General features: G+C 34.7%; 1 protein-coding gene across 1 annotated transcript; it reads left to right on the top strand.

Moving 5' to 3' along the window:
• The first annotated feature begins 1,293 nt into the window (after nucleotides 1-1,293).
• Nucleotides 1,294-13,773, top strand: LOC108214342 (WD repeat-containing protein PCN). The gene is made up of 11 exons (XM_017386293.2): nucleotides 1,294-1,662; nucleotides 1,752-1,901; nucleotides 2,348-2,666; nucleotides 2,757-2,820; nucleotides 3,001-3,114; nucleotides 3,222-3,384; nucleotides 3,986-4,139; nucleotides 4,238-4,833; nucleotides 11,105-11,286; nucleotides 11,831-12,091; nucleotides 13,286-13,773. The coding sequence occupies exons 1-11, from the start codon at nucleotides 1,498-1,500 to the stop codon at nucleotides 13,596-13,598; spliced, it is 2,481 nt and encodes an 826-aa protein (XP_017241782.1). The 5' UTR covers nucleotides 1,294-1,497; the 3' UTR covers nucleotides 13,599-13,773.
• Nucleotides 13,774-13,867: the final 94 nt, after the last annotated feature.

Below are 13,867 nucleotides of genomic sequence, written 5' to 3' on the forward strand. Positions count from 1 at the left end.
GTAATTAGAATTTTAGAAATTCATTAAATCATCCGTATGGAATCAATGACTTCAAATAATTTATGCTCTCCATGATAAAATAAAATCTAATTGAGTGATATGATGCATCATCTTTCACTATTAAAGTTTTAATCACCTAGTTCAGCCTAAGATCTCTCTTAAATTTATCCTCATAATTTTTAATAACTTTATTTTATTATAATTTTCAAGATAAAGATAAATAAATAGAGAGGAAAACTTAATCTTCGATGATTTATGAGATTTTTTTTTTGCGTATAAAATTCAAACATTAATTTTTATTCGAAAGAAAAAATAAAATAATTTATGAGAGTACACTTTTAGAAACCGTAAAATGCGTGTTTAACTCTTATCACCTAAGATAAACGATCTTGGTACGTAAAAGTATTATATATAAAGATAGACATATATCAAATTATCAAAATATTACAGGTTATCACTGTATTTTAATAATACTACAAAAAAATTAATATTTAATATAATGGTAATAATCAAATCCAAACCTAACTTTAGTGGCAAAAAAAATTCCGAACCTAACATCAGTGACTAAAAAGAAAAGAAAATTAGTTGAGTGGCAAGTTTCTAAAAGCATAATAAGTTCGATGACAAAAAAATCTATTTTTCCTTTTAAAAACACTTATAATCGAAATAAACGAGAATTATCAAATTTTTTAATTTTTTTTTGACAATAAGATGTACTCCCCCTGTCCCTCTCATTTCTTTACAGTTACTATTTTGGGATGTCCCTCTCATTTCTTTACATTACTATAAATAGTAAGTTTTTTTCATCATTACACCCACTATCTTCCCCCACTATCTCATACTCCCTCTGTTTTTTTTTATATGACACTTTTGACTTGGGCACGTAACTTTAGGTGAGTTGACCGGGTAGTAAAAATTATTATTTTTAATTGATTTTTTATGTGAATTAAAATTTTGATTTCATATTTTTATTCAGAAAAAGAAAATTTGGAAAAAAATGTTTTTAACTACCCGGTCAAAGCACTTAAAAATGTGTGCCAAAAAGTCAAACGTCATATATTAAAAAACAGAGGGAGTATTTAACAATAAAAACTACTATTACACCCGCTACTTTCCTCCACTATCTCAAATCTATTATTAAAAATTAATGGGTCCTACACTTTACCCATTTTTCATCTAACTTTACTCATTTTTCATACATTGTCTTGGTATCCGTGTCCCCCTCCAATGTAAACAACTGAGGGGGGACGGAGGGAGTATCAAATTTTGTAATACAAATATACGCTATCTCTTCGAGAAAAAATTTAAGCGGAACCCCCACAGCCTCTCTCCTGTATCGGCTGTATGTAACAGGGCACAGGCGCGTGAAACATAATTAGGGTTTTGGTAAATTTTGGGAAGTTTATTAGCTTGTTTTATTATCGCTGCAATTTCCTCACTTAATATTTACTTCCATTCATCCCCCCACTCTCCCTCTCTCGTGTATCTACTATCACAATGATGATGGATATATATCGGAGCCGCTCCGTCGAATGGAAGCCGACTCCGGTGGTGGCTCTGGCCACCAGTCCCGACGAATCTCAAGTCGCCGCCGCTCGCGAAGACGGCTCGCTTGAGATTTGGCTCGTTTCTCCCGGCTCCGTCGGCTGGCATCATCAGCTGGTATCCTTTCCCTCATCTCTCTGTTATTATTGTGCTATTTGTTTGCTGTTTGGACTAATTTGTCTTCAACTGTTTGATTGTGTTTATAGACGATACACGGAGATCCTAATTCCAGGATTTCGTCTTTGGTTTGGTGCTGTTCCTCCGCGTCTAGTGGTCTTGATGGACCAGGTCGATTGTTTTCGGCTAGCATTGATGGTTCGGTTTCCGAGTGGGACCTTTTTGATTTGACGCAGAAGGTTTGGATTGTAATTTGGAACTAACTATAAGCATTTTTGTTTCTACCAGGGATATGTCTACTTTTTGTAATGTATAACTTGGTTAGTTAATAATAAATTGTGTTACTGTGTAGTCGACTGAATTCACTTTGCTATACTGAACATTTTTTGTGTTGTAAGCATTATTCGACTGAATTCGCTTTGCTATACTGAATATTTTTTGTTCTGTAGGCATTTAGTTATGTAGATGTATGAGTAGGTGGAATTTTAGTGGTTAGAAATAATGTTCACTTTACAGAATGTAAAATATGCGTAGATAATGATGAATTCTGTTTTACATAAACCGAAATGTCCGTGATACAATGTGGATTAGTGTTTTGTGAAAATCATGTTTGTCAGAGTAGGTGGAGTTTATTTGTTGAAAAGGAGATATGTTTTAATCAGGCAATTTGTTGTTGTGTGTGCAGATTGTGGTAGACTCGATAGGTGTCTCAATTTGGCAGATGGCTGCCACACCTTATAATCGTTTACAGAGTGATGAGAGGGTGGAAAATTCGGAACTACATGAAAATGGAGATGGTAAAAATAGGATTAGTGGACATAGTAGTGATGATGATGAAATATCAGGCAGTGGAAGTGAAGACGATGATGAAGTTGATTTACACAAGGAACCTGTTATTGAAAATACTAGTGTAGCTATTGCCTGTGATGATGGTTGTGTGCGGATTTATACAATATCAGATTCAGATGACTTGGTGTACAACAGATCGTTGCCAAGGGTCAGTGGTGAGATAGCCTTTCCCTGGTTGAAAGGGTGTTTGTTAAGAAGTTTTCGTCAGATAAAATGATTTATGGACATTGTTATTGTACATGCAGGGCGAGTCTTGAGTGTGACTTGGAGCCCTGAAGCAAATAAGATATATTCAGGGAGCAGTGATGGGTATGTTTGTTACACTATATATCAAGATATGAAAAATGTACCATGCGTTCTTCCCTCGAGTCACTTCTCAGTACTTCTTTTACATAAGGAAATAATTTTTTTTGATTTGAAGTGATAAATATTGCATACTAACTGGATTAATTTTTCTATTTGTTATTCTTAAACAAACGTGAATATCAGGTTTATAAGATGCTGGGATGCGAAAACTTCTCATGAGATCTACAGGATAACGGTCGGGCTTGGAGGGTTGGGAAGTGGACATGAACTCTGCATATGGTCGCTGCTTGCCCTAAGGTTCAAGATGAATCTATTCCGCCAGTCACTTGTATATTACAAGCTTCACATGTTGGTTGTTGATGTGCTTCATGTGCTAACAACTGCAATTTTTTTTTTTAATTCAGGTGTGGTTCTCTTGTTAGTGCAGATAGCAGCGGTTCTGTTCAGTTCTGGGATAGTCAGTTTGGTACTCTTTTGCAGGCGCATTCTCGTCATAAAGGTGATGTAAACGTCCTAGCTGCAGCTCCTAGCCATAACAGAGTGTTTTCTGCTGGTTCAGATGGTCAGGTGTGGATGTTTCTTTACTAATTTTTTAAAGAAATCATATGTAGTATTTAAGCTGTGCATTAAGCATACATCTGTCTTATTGAATTATATAGTTAGTTAACAACTTTTGTATTTTATTCTTTCTATTAAGGACTCCCTCTGTCCCTCTCATTTGTCTACAAATGGGTTGGACACGGAAATTAAAAAGGTATAAAGTAGCGGGGAAGAGAAAGGGTAAACACGTAAAGTGGTGGGATTGATTGTTATTTAATGCTATGTTACCCGGACTCGGTTGAAAGTGTCCAAACTGGACATGTTTCCGAGTGTCGGACTCGGCAATATTTTGAAAATTTTACATGGTTTTCGCCTAAAATAAGTGTCGCAGTGTCAAATGTAGAGTCGGGGTAACGTAGATTTAATATGTGAAGTGAATATAGTGGATGAACTGGATATGTTATAGTGCAACTCAAACTCAGAAAAACCTGTGCATGTCACATTCAGACGTAAATTTGTTAGTCTTTGCTCATATTCTGTCCTTATTTTGTAATTATTTAAATACTCTTCCTACTGCGCAATTTGATCTTAACATACATAATTATAGTTAAATTATGTTTCTTTATAGGTTATTCTTTATAAGCTATCAAAAGATGCAGTTCAACCTATTGATGGTGAATCCCATGATAAACTTGCAAAAAAATGGGTCTACATTGGTTATGTAAGAGCTCATACCCATGATGTAAGGGCCTTGACGGTTGCGGTACCTATCAGCCGAGAAGGTTTAAACTTTCTCTTTTGAACATACATTCTAAATTGGCTTTGGTTGTATCAAGCCATTTTTATCCCTTGGTTCATAACATTTACCATTTACATGCAGATATGTTGCATGAAGATAGCATGAAGAGAGTTCGTGGTAGGCACAAACCCCTTGACTTTAGTTACCACAAGTGGGCTCACTTGGGTGTTCCAATGCTTATATCAGCTGGTGATGACACTAAGCTTTTTGCATATTCTGCCAATGAGTTTACTCAGTTCTCTCCACATGATATATGCCCCGCACCACAAAATCCACCCATGCAATTAGTGCTGAACACAGTTTTCAATAAGACTACTTTGCTTCTGGTCCAGGCTTCTTACTGGCTAGATATCTTATGTGTGCGTGCAAAATCTGGAGGTATCCCTGATAGAAGTTCTGGATCTTCTGTCGGAATTGCAGACACAACTTTGGTTGTTAGAGTTAAAAGCAAGGCTTCTCGTAAAATCATTTGTAGTACCATTTCCTACTCGGGGGATCTTTTTGCATATTCCGATCATGAGAAGCCTAGCCTATTCAAATTGACAAAAAGTGAGGCTGGGAAAAGTCAGTGGGTTCTTGAAAAATTAAAACTACCAAAATTACCATTTGCCCATTCGATGGCTTTCAGTTTTGATTCTTCTCAACTGATGATAGCTGGACATGATAGAATGATATATGTAAGTTCTCTTTCATCTATTTCCTCTGCTAACTGTAAGTATGGTTATAACTTATAACCTTTCTCAAATATGGCCAACAAACTTCTGTGTTGACAAGGTATATAATATATTAGGTCCATCTAGGAGATAGGTCTCTTACAGCATAGCTAACATTAATTATACTCAAGCCAAGTGTTCATATATTTTGCTGCAATTCATGACTCAAACATAAACAATATATACGGATGTAAAGAACATTTCATGCATCAAATATTACCGCCTAGGTGGCAAGGCAATTGCCCAGGCAGCAATTAGGCGAACACGTATGTATTGCATAATAAAACGTGTGCGTTTGTATAATATATATTTTACATATATGATAGAAAATCATTGATGTGTATTATATTTATATTTATATGTGTACACAAACACACATGCATATGTATATATATATGTATGTATGTATGTATGTATGCATTTTGAATATAATTATTTATGATTGTATGACTCTGGGAAGAAAGCATTAGGAAAAACTTTAATTCTGAAAGCAGAAGAGCAGAACAGAATAACAGATGCTTCTTTCCTCTTTAGATTGTTGGAGATTAGGGTTCCACGGCTGTTTTCTTTGTACAATGATGTGTTTCTCTTTATAGAAAAGTACAGGCTGGAGTCTGGACTGGGTTGGAAACAGGTGGGCTTGTTATACAACTAGAGTTAGGTGGATTTAGGCATTGCCTAGTCTACTAATGGCAGCCTAAGGGTGCCTAGCATTGTTGTTGAGTCGCTTGACTAGTCATCAACTAGTCGAGCAGTCGTGTTTCTCTGGGCGACTTGACTTGTCGACTTGGATTTTGTGTGTATTGTGGGAGACTGGATAACGACTGGTTGACTGATTGACTAGAAGATCATGTCGATCGACTGTTCATATTTTTAAAAAATCCATAGCCCAGTTGCAATACAAGGTTGTAAAATAACCTAATCTCATAAAAACTAAAGGTTGTAGCCACTGCACACTGCACCACAGTTGCAGTGACTAGTGCGGCCACTACAATGCAGACCACAGCCACTGCTATGCAGGGTGCAGACTGCAGTAGTGCAGTTGCAGTATCTTCGCAGGTTTAAAATCTCCTATATATACAAGAGAAAGAGGAGAATTTTTTTTAGAAGTTGCAACTGATAAGTTAGAATTTAAAATTTAAAACACACACACACACACACACACATATTATATGTATATAATTATATGATATATATTATTAATTTTACACTCTGTCGACTAGTCAAGACTCGAGTTGCTGGACACCTCGGTTGACTCAACTCGACTTTGATGTAACAACCGTGGCGCGCCTAGGCAACCTTAGGCGTTGCCTAACCCTTAAAAATCCAGGTGACTTGGACTTCTACCTGTTTTCTGTTGCCTTTCCGCATAGCCGATGCCATGATAAATATGATTCATCTTTAAATGTTATGCAAGTTCTTGCTGATAATTTAGTATATCTATCATTTTTTAATTGTCTGTTATCATCTCATATCTGGTGTCTTCTTACTTGCTTGTATTAAGAATCCAAACCTCCGTCAATTATCTTTCTTTTATGCTTACTTTAAATGCTTTCATTTTTCAAAACAAAAAGTGATACTAAATACATTGTTTCCTGTAACCTAAAAGTCACAACTGAGCTGGAATGTATAGTAGATAGTAATTCTGCACATCACTGGACTCAATTATGGTTTAATTTTCAAAGATGAATGGAAGCTAAATTTTGTAGAGCTCAGTTTGACAACTCTTTGATCTATCCTGTAATTAATAGAGTGGGGCAGCCATGAGCTCTTTCGATACAAGTCATGTTGTTGCAGTTCTTCCAAGCAATGAACAACATTAGGACCGGTGTTACCTATTGATGGAGTGCCTCTAGAGGAGTTTCCATCTGCTATTGAGCAAACTGGAAGCTTAAATATAGCCTGGTATGCTGATCTGTCAGTGTGGCTCTATGCCTGGGATTCAAGTTGCCCATACCAAGGTGCTAAACAGGCTCATCTTGCCCAAATGAGTTGTTTGCATTGCCAAGGGTCTCTGAAATTGCCTTGGTCTCGGCCAAAGTGTGGGGACAGTATGACTTATTTACAAGCCATCCTGTTCTAACTTCTTTCAGAGTGAGGAACAGAAAACAGTTCTTTTTCAACACAATAGTTCCTGTTGCAGTGTTACGTGCTGAAAGCTTCAGTCAAGACTGATAACAGAACAAGTCGTCAAGTGGTAACCCCATAATGGTAAGAAGATGCTAATCACCTCAAAGAAGAGTAGATATTAGAGGGAGTTGTCTTTTATCTGGAATTCTATTTGTTCGCTAAGTTTTTGGATATTATTTCTTAGCAATCGGGCTCTCAGTATATAACAGTTAAATATTTGGATTTGATAAATGTCTTGACAATCTGCGGGTTGTTGAGTATTTCTACCAATTTTATGCTGTCCCTTGTCTCAACCTTTTTCTTAAACTTGTCCTACATGAAATGGTGGTACATGCCTTTCAATGTTCTGCTGCGACCAGCTGACCACATCCCTTCTAATGTCCTTCTGTATATCAGTCTCAACATTCTTTTTAGCACTTACAGCCATTAACATTGCTGAAACATAGCCTTAAAATCGTTAAATTATCACCACAAACAAAGCCGATATATTAGTTGCATATTATTCCTTAGTCTCATACTGACCTTTAGGAATTTTATTCAAATCAATGTAACTCGGTTTATTCAGATTCTACGGAGTACAATCCCATTAGTTCTGGCAACTCAAAATTGAGAGCCTCCATCAATGCTGACCAGGTTCTCGGTAAAATAAGGAAGAAGCAGATTGGAATTGATACGTAAAAAAGCGAGGACGAAAGACGAATGGACTGTCCAAAAGAAGTTACCTGGATTTGTGGCCAACTCATCTGAAGCAGCTATCATCAGTCACCTCGCCTTCAAAGTGAGCCTTTGGTGTTGTGTATGAGCTATATTTTGTGGTATGTAAGATCTGTTAACTTGACAAAGTAGAGTCGATCACTTCAATTTTTTGAAAATAATTTTTTTTTTAAAAAAAGGCCCTATAGTTATTAAAAATTGCAAAATGACCCGTGGATTCTGAAAATTGCAAAACAGTATAAAAATTCATAGAAGTGCACTTCAACCCTTACACTTTTGACAATTTTTCACCCAATACTTTGCCTTCTACTCCTAGAACTTATGGTTTTTGGTTCTCATTTTTTAAAATACTTGAGAGAGAGAAGTATCATGTGGAACAAAGAATCGTGGCCTTTATTATTAATTGTTTATATTTTTTAAATATAGGTTAGTTGTTCCCAATTTAGTTGAGCTTTTTATATATGGATGATAAGTAGAGAAAATTAATTTATCACAACAAAGCTTTTCAAAAATTTCGGGTTTATATTCTAGGGATTTTGATATCATCCGAGCTTTATTTGGATTTTTCCCCAACCCAGGGAAAAACAAGGCTTTTTTTTCGAATTTCAAGCTGCTCCAAGTTTTTACCAAAATTCAAGGCCGGTTAAAGTTGAAACCTAGTCTGGAGAGGTATTATTTTCAAAACACACACACACACTTATATATATATATATATTTAATATACCAGATTTTTCAAAATTTGAATTTTGTGCATCTTAACCTAGATGGAGTCCTTGTCATACTCTCTGAGGTTATCCAATTTTAATTACAAAAGTATTTTAGATTTTTAAATTCAAATCCATTGTGTGCATTCATACAAATATCCCTAGTTTTATACTAACAATTGTTTTCTCTTTAGGTTACTCTTTAGGAAAGATAACCTCTAAAAAGAATGGCATTTAATTGAATGTAAGTTGTACTCTTAATTTTATTTTTATGTATATATTTTGTGCTATTTTCTTTTAAACTATCACTCTTTTTCAAAACTATAACTTCAAAAAAAAAGTCACACATATTTGCATAAATAAAAAAATATACAGTCCATAAATTTTAATATATATATATATATATACATATACATATCTTATATTTTTTAAAAAAAATTTTACCTTATCAAAGTTTGTAGGTTATGCTATCATGCAATATTTATAAATCAAATACATATACACATTTATGAATATATTCAATCTTTATACCGAATTCATAAAGTGTAAGAATATTTAAAAAATTTGCAAAACTTTAAACTTATTTATATGTGTATTATGCTTAAAGGGAACTTCAAGCCCCTTGGAATTCTAAATATGATACATATGCTATATGTGAGTTTTTAATATATATGAAAATTTGTATTTTATGTTCTTTATTCCAATTAGCATTATTATGCCTAATGTTGAACCATCTAAACTAGCTCGTCTTGGACAATTTCACTTGGTTCCAAATTGTGTTAATATTATATTATCAAATAATTTGTCATGTATAAAATATTTTTGTTTATATATTTATTCTCTTGCTTTCAAGGTATTGACTTATGTTAATGCTACAATTTTGTTTTTACATGTAATTGTTTATTTTTACTTTTACAGTTCTCTTCAATGAAATGTGCATTTCACTTTAAGCTTAATATAATTTCCCATTACGCGTAATTGCACTTTTCACTTTTATGAACTATGATAGTGGTTGTAAAGAAATGCTTTGTGCTAGTAAAGACAAAATTTGATGGGATCTAGTGTTCAAAATGGGGTGGGGGAAATGGAGAACCCGTCCCAGCCTGCCCAGAATGGGGTAGACACGTCCCGTGAATATGGGGAATGAGGTAGTGATTCCGCTCGCCAAAATCTGGGGCAAGTATGTTATATGTCTAATCATCGCCGGGTTCCCCCCGCCATGTGTATATATATAATATTCTTTATTATAATATATTTATTATTAGAATTATTTTGCATTGTTATTTAGTTATCCTAGTTTGACATGCATGTATTCATTTATTTTTTGGCTAAATGACATGTACGTATTTCTAGTATACATCTATCGTATATTTTTATTATATTCTCAAGAAAAAAATTACTATCTTTTTAAGCAGATATTTAAAATGTAATATTATATATAGGAGCAGGGCATGATGGTTGAGGCAGAAATATTTTAAATCTCCAGTTGGGCTGAGATGGAGATTAAAAATATATACCCGCAGGGAACGGGCCGGAAAAAATATATGTGGGGTGGGGATGGGAAATGAAGTCCCCACCCTAAACCCGACCCATTTTGAACCCTAATGGGATCTAACACACTATCAAATCATTTGTTATGATATACGAAAATGGGAATGTATTAATTAGGAGGATGAAATGTACAAGATGAAGATGTTTGACGAATGAAGACAATTTAATGTCATTTTTGTTTGCCAAAGCAATGTTGCTTTCTTCCGAGTTGCTTATAACTCTATTTTATGATGGTTTATTAGTTGTATGTGTATGTTGGTCTATTATTATATCTAGTATCTACATTCTACCTCACACTATGGGAAACACCTTGCGCTTGGTTGGACTTTTAAGATAGCCATACGAGCATCTATTGTGATTGTTAACTTGGATGATTGTAGCTTAAGTCGTGAGATTGCTGCCTATTTGACGAGGATGAAGGAATTAATGAATTTGTGATGATTTAATAGTGGAAATGATGTAGAAAATAAATTATTGCTGAAGGCACCTATTTCCACTAATGATAGTGCCGGCATGGAATGCAAAGTTGAGTTGGACCTAGCAAGCATAAGTTGTAATATATATTTATATTATTATCAAAAATTTAATTTTTGGGTGAATTATGTTTCCCATCTTCCTTTTGTGACCATAACTACATCTAAGGTTCATGTAATTGTAATGTTATATAAATTTTTGAAGTGATTGTGTATTTGGTGTTGAGGGAAACAAGTGCTTAATCCTTAATGTCATATAGAACAGACAAATATCATCTCTCAATTGGTTATCAACACCACATACTGCATTTCTTATCTTACTACTGCTTTATTTCAATTCGCTTATGTTTCGTTGTGTTATGTTAAAATAGTTGAGATGGCCTAGTAGAAATTTCAAACTGAACTCTGAGATTATTTCTCTATATTTAGGCAAATAAAGAATGTATCAATAATTTTACCATGTTCAAGATTCTTGTCCTGTTAGGGTTACTTGTAATTTTAAAACCATAATCTCTCTTTTTCTGTTTTTGCATTTATTTTTGGTATGCCTAGTCACATTGTTGACTTTAAGAGTTGGCCTTTCTGTTTATTGTGTAAGCCAGTTTCCTAAACTGCGTTGATCTTAGTTGATTGATCCAAGTAAGCCAATATTCTATTATGCAGGTTGTAAATGTGGAAAGCTTGAAACTGATGCATACATTTACTCCTTGTCGCAAAGAGATAGATAAAGAATTGCCTCCCAGCGAGCCACCCATTACAAGAATGTGTACGAGCACTGATGGGCAGTGGTTAGCAGCTATCAACTGCTTTGGGGATGTGTATGTTTTTAATCTGGAGATTCATAGGTAAAAATTATTATGTATCCATGTATACAATATTGAAGCCTCATTTTTTTGTTGCTAAGATCAATTATGGATGATCACTTGTGAAAAGAATAAAAACAAAAACATCAACCATTACGGAGTTGCTTATCTTGGGTACATCAGTACATCTGTAATTGAGTTGCATGAACTTATTCTTAGGAATTCAGTTTTTTTATTAAGTGATCTGCCTTGCTTTACTATATATAATGATCCTGCTCTCTTGTAAGATGTCATGTAGTTCATTTTCAATTGGTTATTTATAAGTAAAAAGTGTTCTATTTTGAAGCTTTTTCAAACAGAGTTATTCTGTCTGTCATACCCTTAATCCTTGTTCTGCATTTTAGCATTTGTCCTGCATCATATATGTTTAGAAGTCGAGAAAGTATGTGTTTGTAGATCTTAACTTCAACTAAGAGCATACCAGTCTGTAGAAAGTTCGATATTGAATGTAGTGTATACTTTTTATCTTTTAGTATGCTTGTTGCATGTCAGTTTGGATTAACTTCTTATAGTTGATCTTGTGCAGGCAGCACTGGTTCATAGCAAGGTTAGACGGCGCATCGGTTACAGCTGGTGGCTTTACTCCTCGAAACAGCAACATCCTTATAATAGCTACCTCTTCGAACCTGGTGTATGCATTTGATGTGGATGCCAAACAGTTGGGAGAATGGTCTATGCGACACACATTTCGTATGCCTCAGAGGTACCAAGAATTTCCAGGAGAGGTTATTGGGCTTTCTTTTCCACCATCCCAAAATTCATCTTCTGTTATCATCTACAGTGCGAGGTATGTAATTGTCCAACTATATTAGTATTTAGTGTGTATACCAGTGCCTTGTATAAAAATCTCTTTGCACAACAACGGCAGTGCATTTGGAAATTCAACTTTATTTTGGATCCCTTTCCTTTATTTGCCTGTTGGATTGTGAACATGCATATTTTGTTTTGGTGGGTCAAATATGTGAACTATGGGGGTTAAGGTTGACTTGTAGCTCCTATACCAGAACTTCATAAATAGGGATATGTGGTTATGATATATTTCTAGTCTTTGTAGATGAAACTGTCATCCTTATAACCCTGATGGCAAACTCTTTATCTAGAAAACAAAAAACCAGAATGTGCTGTTGTAGCTAGGCAACCAAAGTGCCTTCCCAACCCTACAAACAAAAGCTTTGGCATTAATAATGTACCTATGATGCTGGCACTTATGAGCTTGGGTGAGTACTTGCCTAACTCGAAACAGTGCAGTACTGAAACGATCAACTCGTTTTATTCCAGTGTTAAAAAGAAATTTGATTTAAGTGACATCAAATTGGTATTGTGGCACTGTATTTGACAATGGAATGAAGAACCAAAGACGTACACTGTAATATTGTGTTTGATGGGGATCAAGAATGACAAATGAGAGTTAGTTATTAATTTAATATAGTAAATACAAACTCTTAAACGAATTTAACGGTGTAACTGTTGAACGTGCAAGTCTCGTTTTATGTTTTCCTTGCAATGTGTATGGTTTGCTAGCTAGATCTGATTGGTACAAGTGTATAAGAAGTGATCTGTATCTGTTTTTAACAGATTGTTGTAATTATTCAGTTTTAGGTCTATTATTTAATTTCAATATTTTAATATACAAAGAAGAATTAAGTAATGAAGTAAACAAAGAGAGTAAAGTGGTAGATGCACAGGTAACAAGTGTTAACTGAGTACGTACTCCAGAAAGGTTAATGATACATATTGGATTTTAGGCTGGAACTGCTCCATTATTAACATGTTCATATCTCAACAAGGATCCCATCTCGTAGTGCAGTTAATGGGTTGGAGATGATGAAAAACAGAAGTAACCATTATTATCTGACTATCTATCCGGAATTTTACAGTTTTCATTTTCCAACATATAATATATGGTGTGTTTAATATTACAATTTATCATATTTGTCTTGTGGGTGGTTGTAATAATGCACATCAATGTTTTATGCTTCAGGGCTATGTGCTTGATCGATTTTGGATTACCAGTTCGTGACAATGACCATGAATCGGTTAAATGTCATGATCCAGCATTGAGCAAGTCACAAAGTTCTTCAATTAATGGAAGTTTGAAACGCAAGCTAAAAGGACGTGATATTGAAACTAAAAACACTGGTAGAAAGAACTTTGAAATTTGTGGTTTTGGAGATCCTGTTTTATTTGTTGGTCATATTTCGAAAGGTTCCCTGTTGATTGTAGATAAACCATGGATGGAAGTGGTTAAAACACTCGATGCTCCACCTTTGCATAGATATCTTTATGGTACATAAGTCCATGTCCAAGGGGATATTTCTAATAGCAATAGGTGGGAGTCGGGAGAGCTCAAATATAGCAGTCCATCCTCCATTTAATGTTGTGTCCGCAAGGATCCGAAGCATGTTTTGTAATGTATTGTGTACTTCATTAACATGCAAAAGTAAAGCTCTTGTTGCATTTTTCCAATCATTTGTATTGTCTGCTTAATATATTTAAGATTAAATTATCTTAATTTCAGAACAGAAACTGGCGAACTGATTTAATTATCATTATTTGAACTCTG

This window comes from Daucus carota, chromosome 3, assembly GCF_001625215.2.
Source record: "Daucus carota subsp. sativus chromosome 3, DH1 v3.0, whole genome shotgun sequence".
NCBI classification, from domain to species: Eukaryota; Viridiplantae; Streptophyta; class Magnoliopsida; order Apiales; family Apiaceae; genus Daucus; species Daucus carota.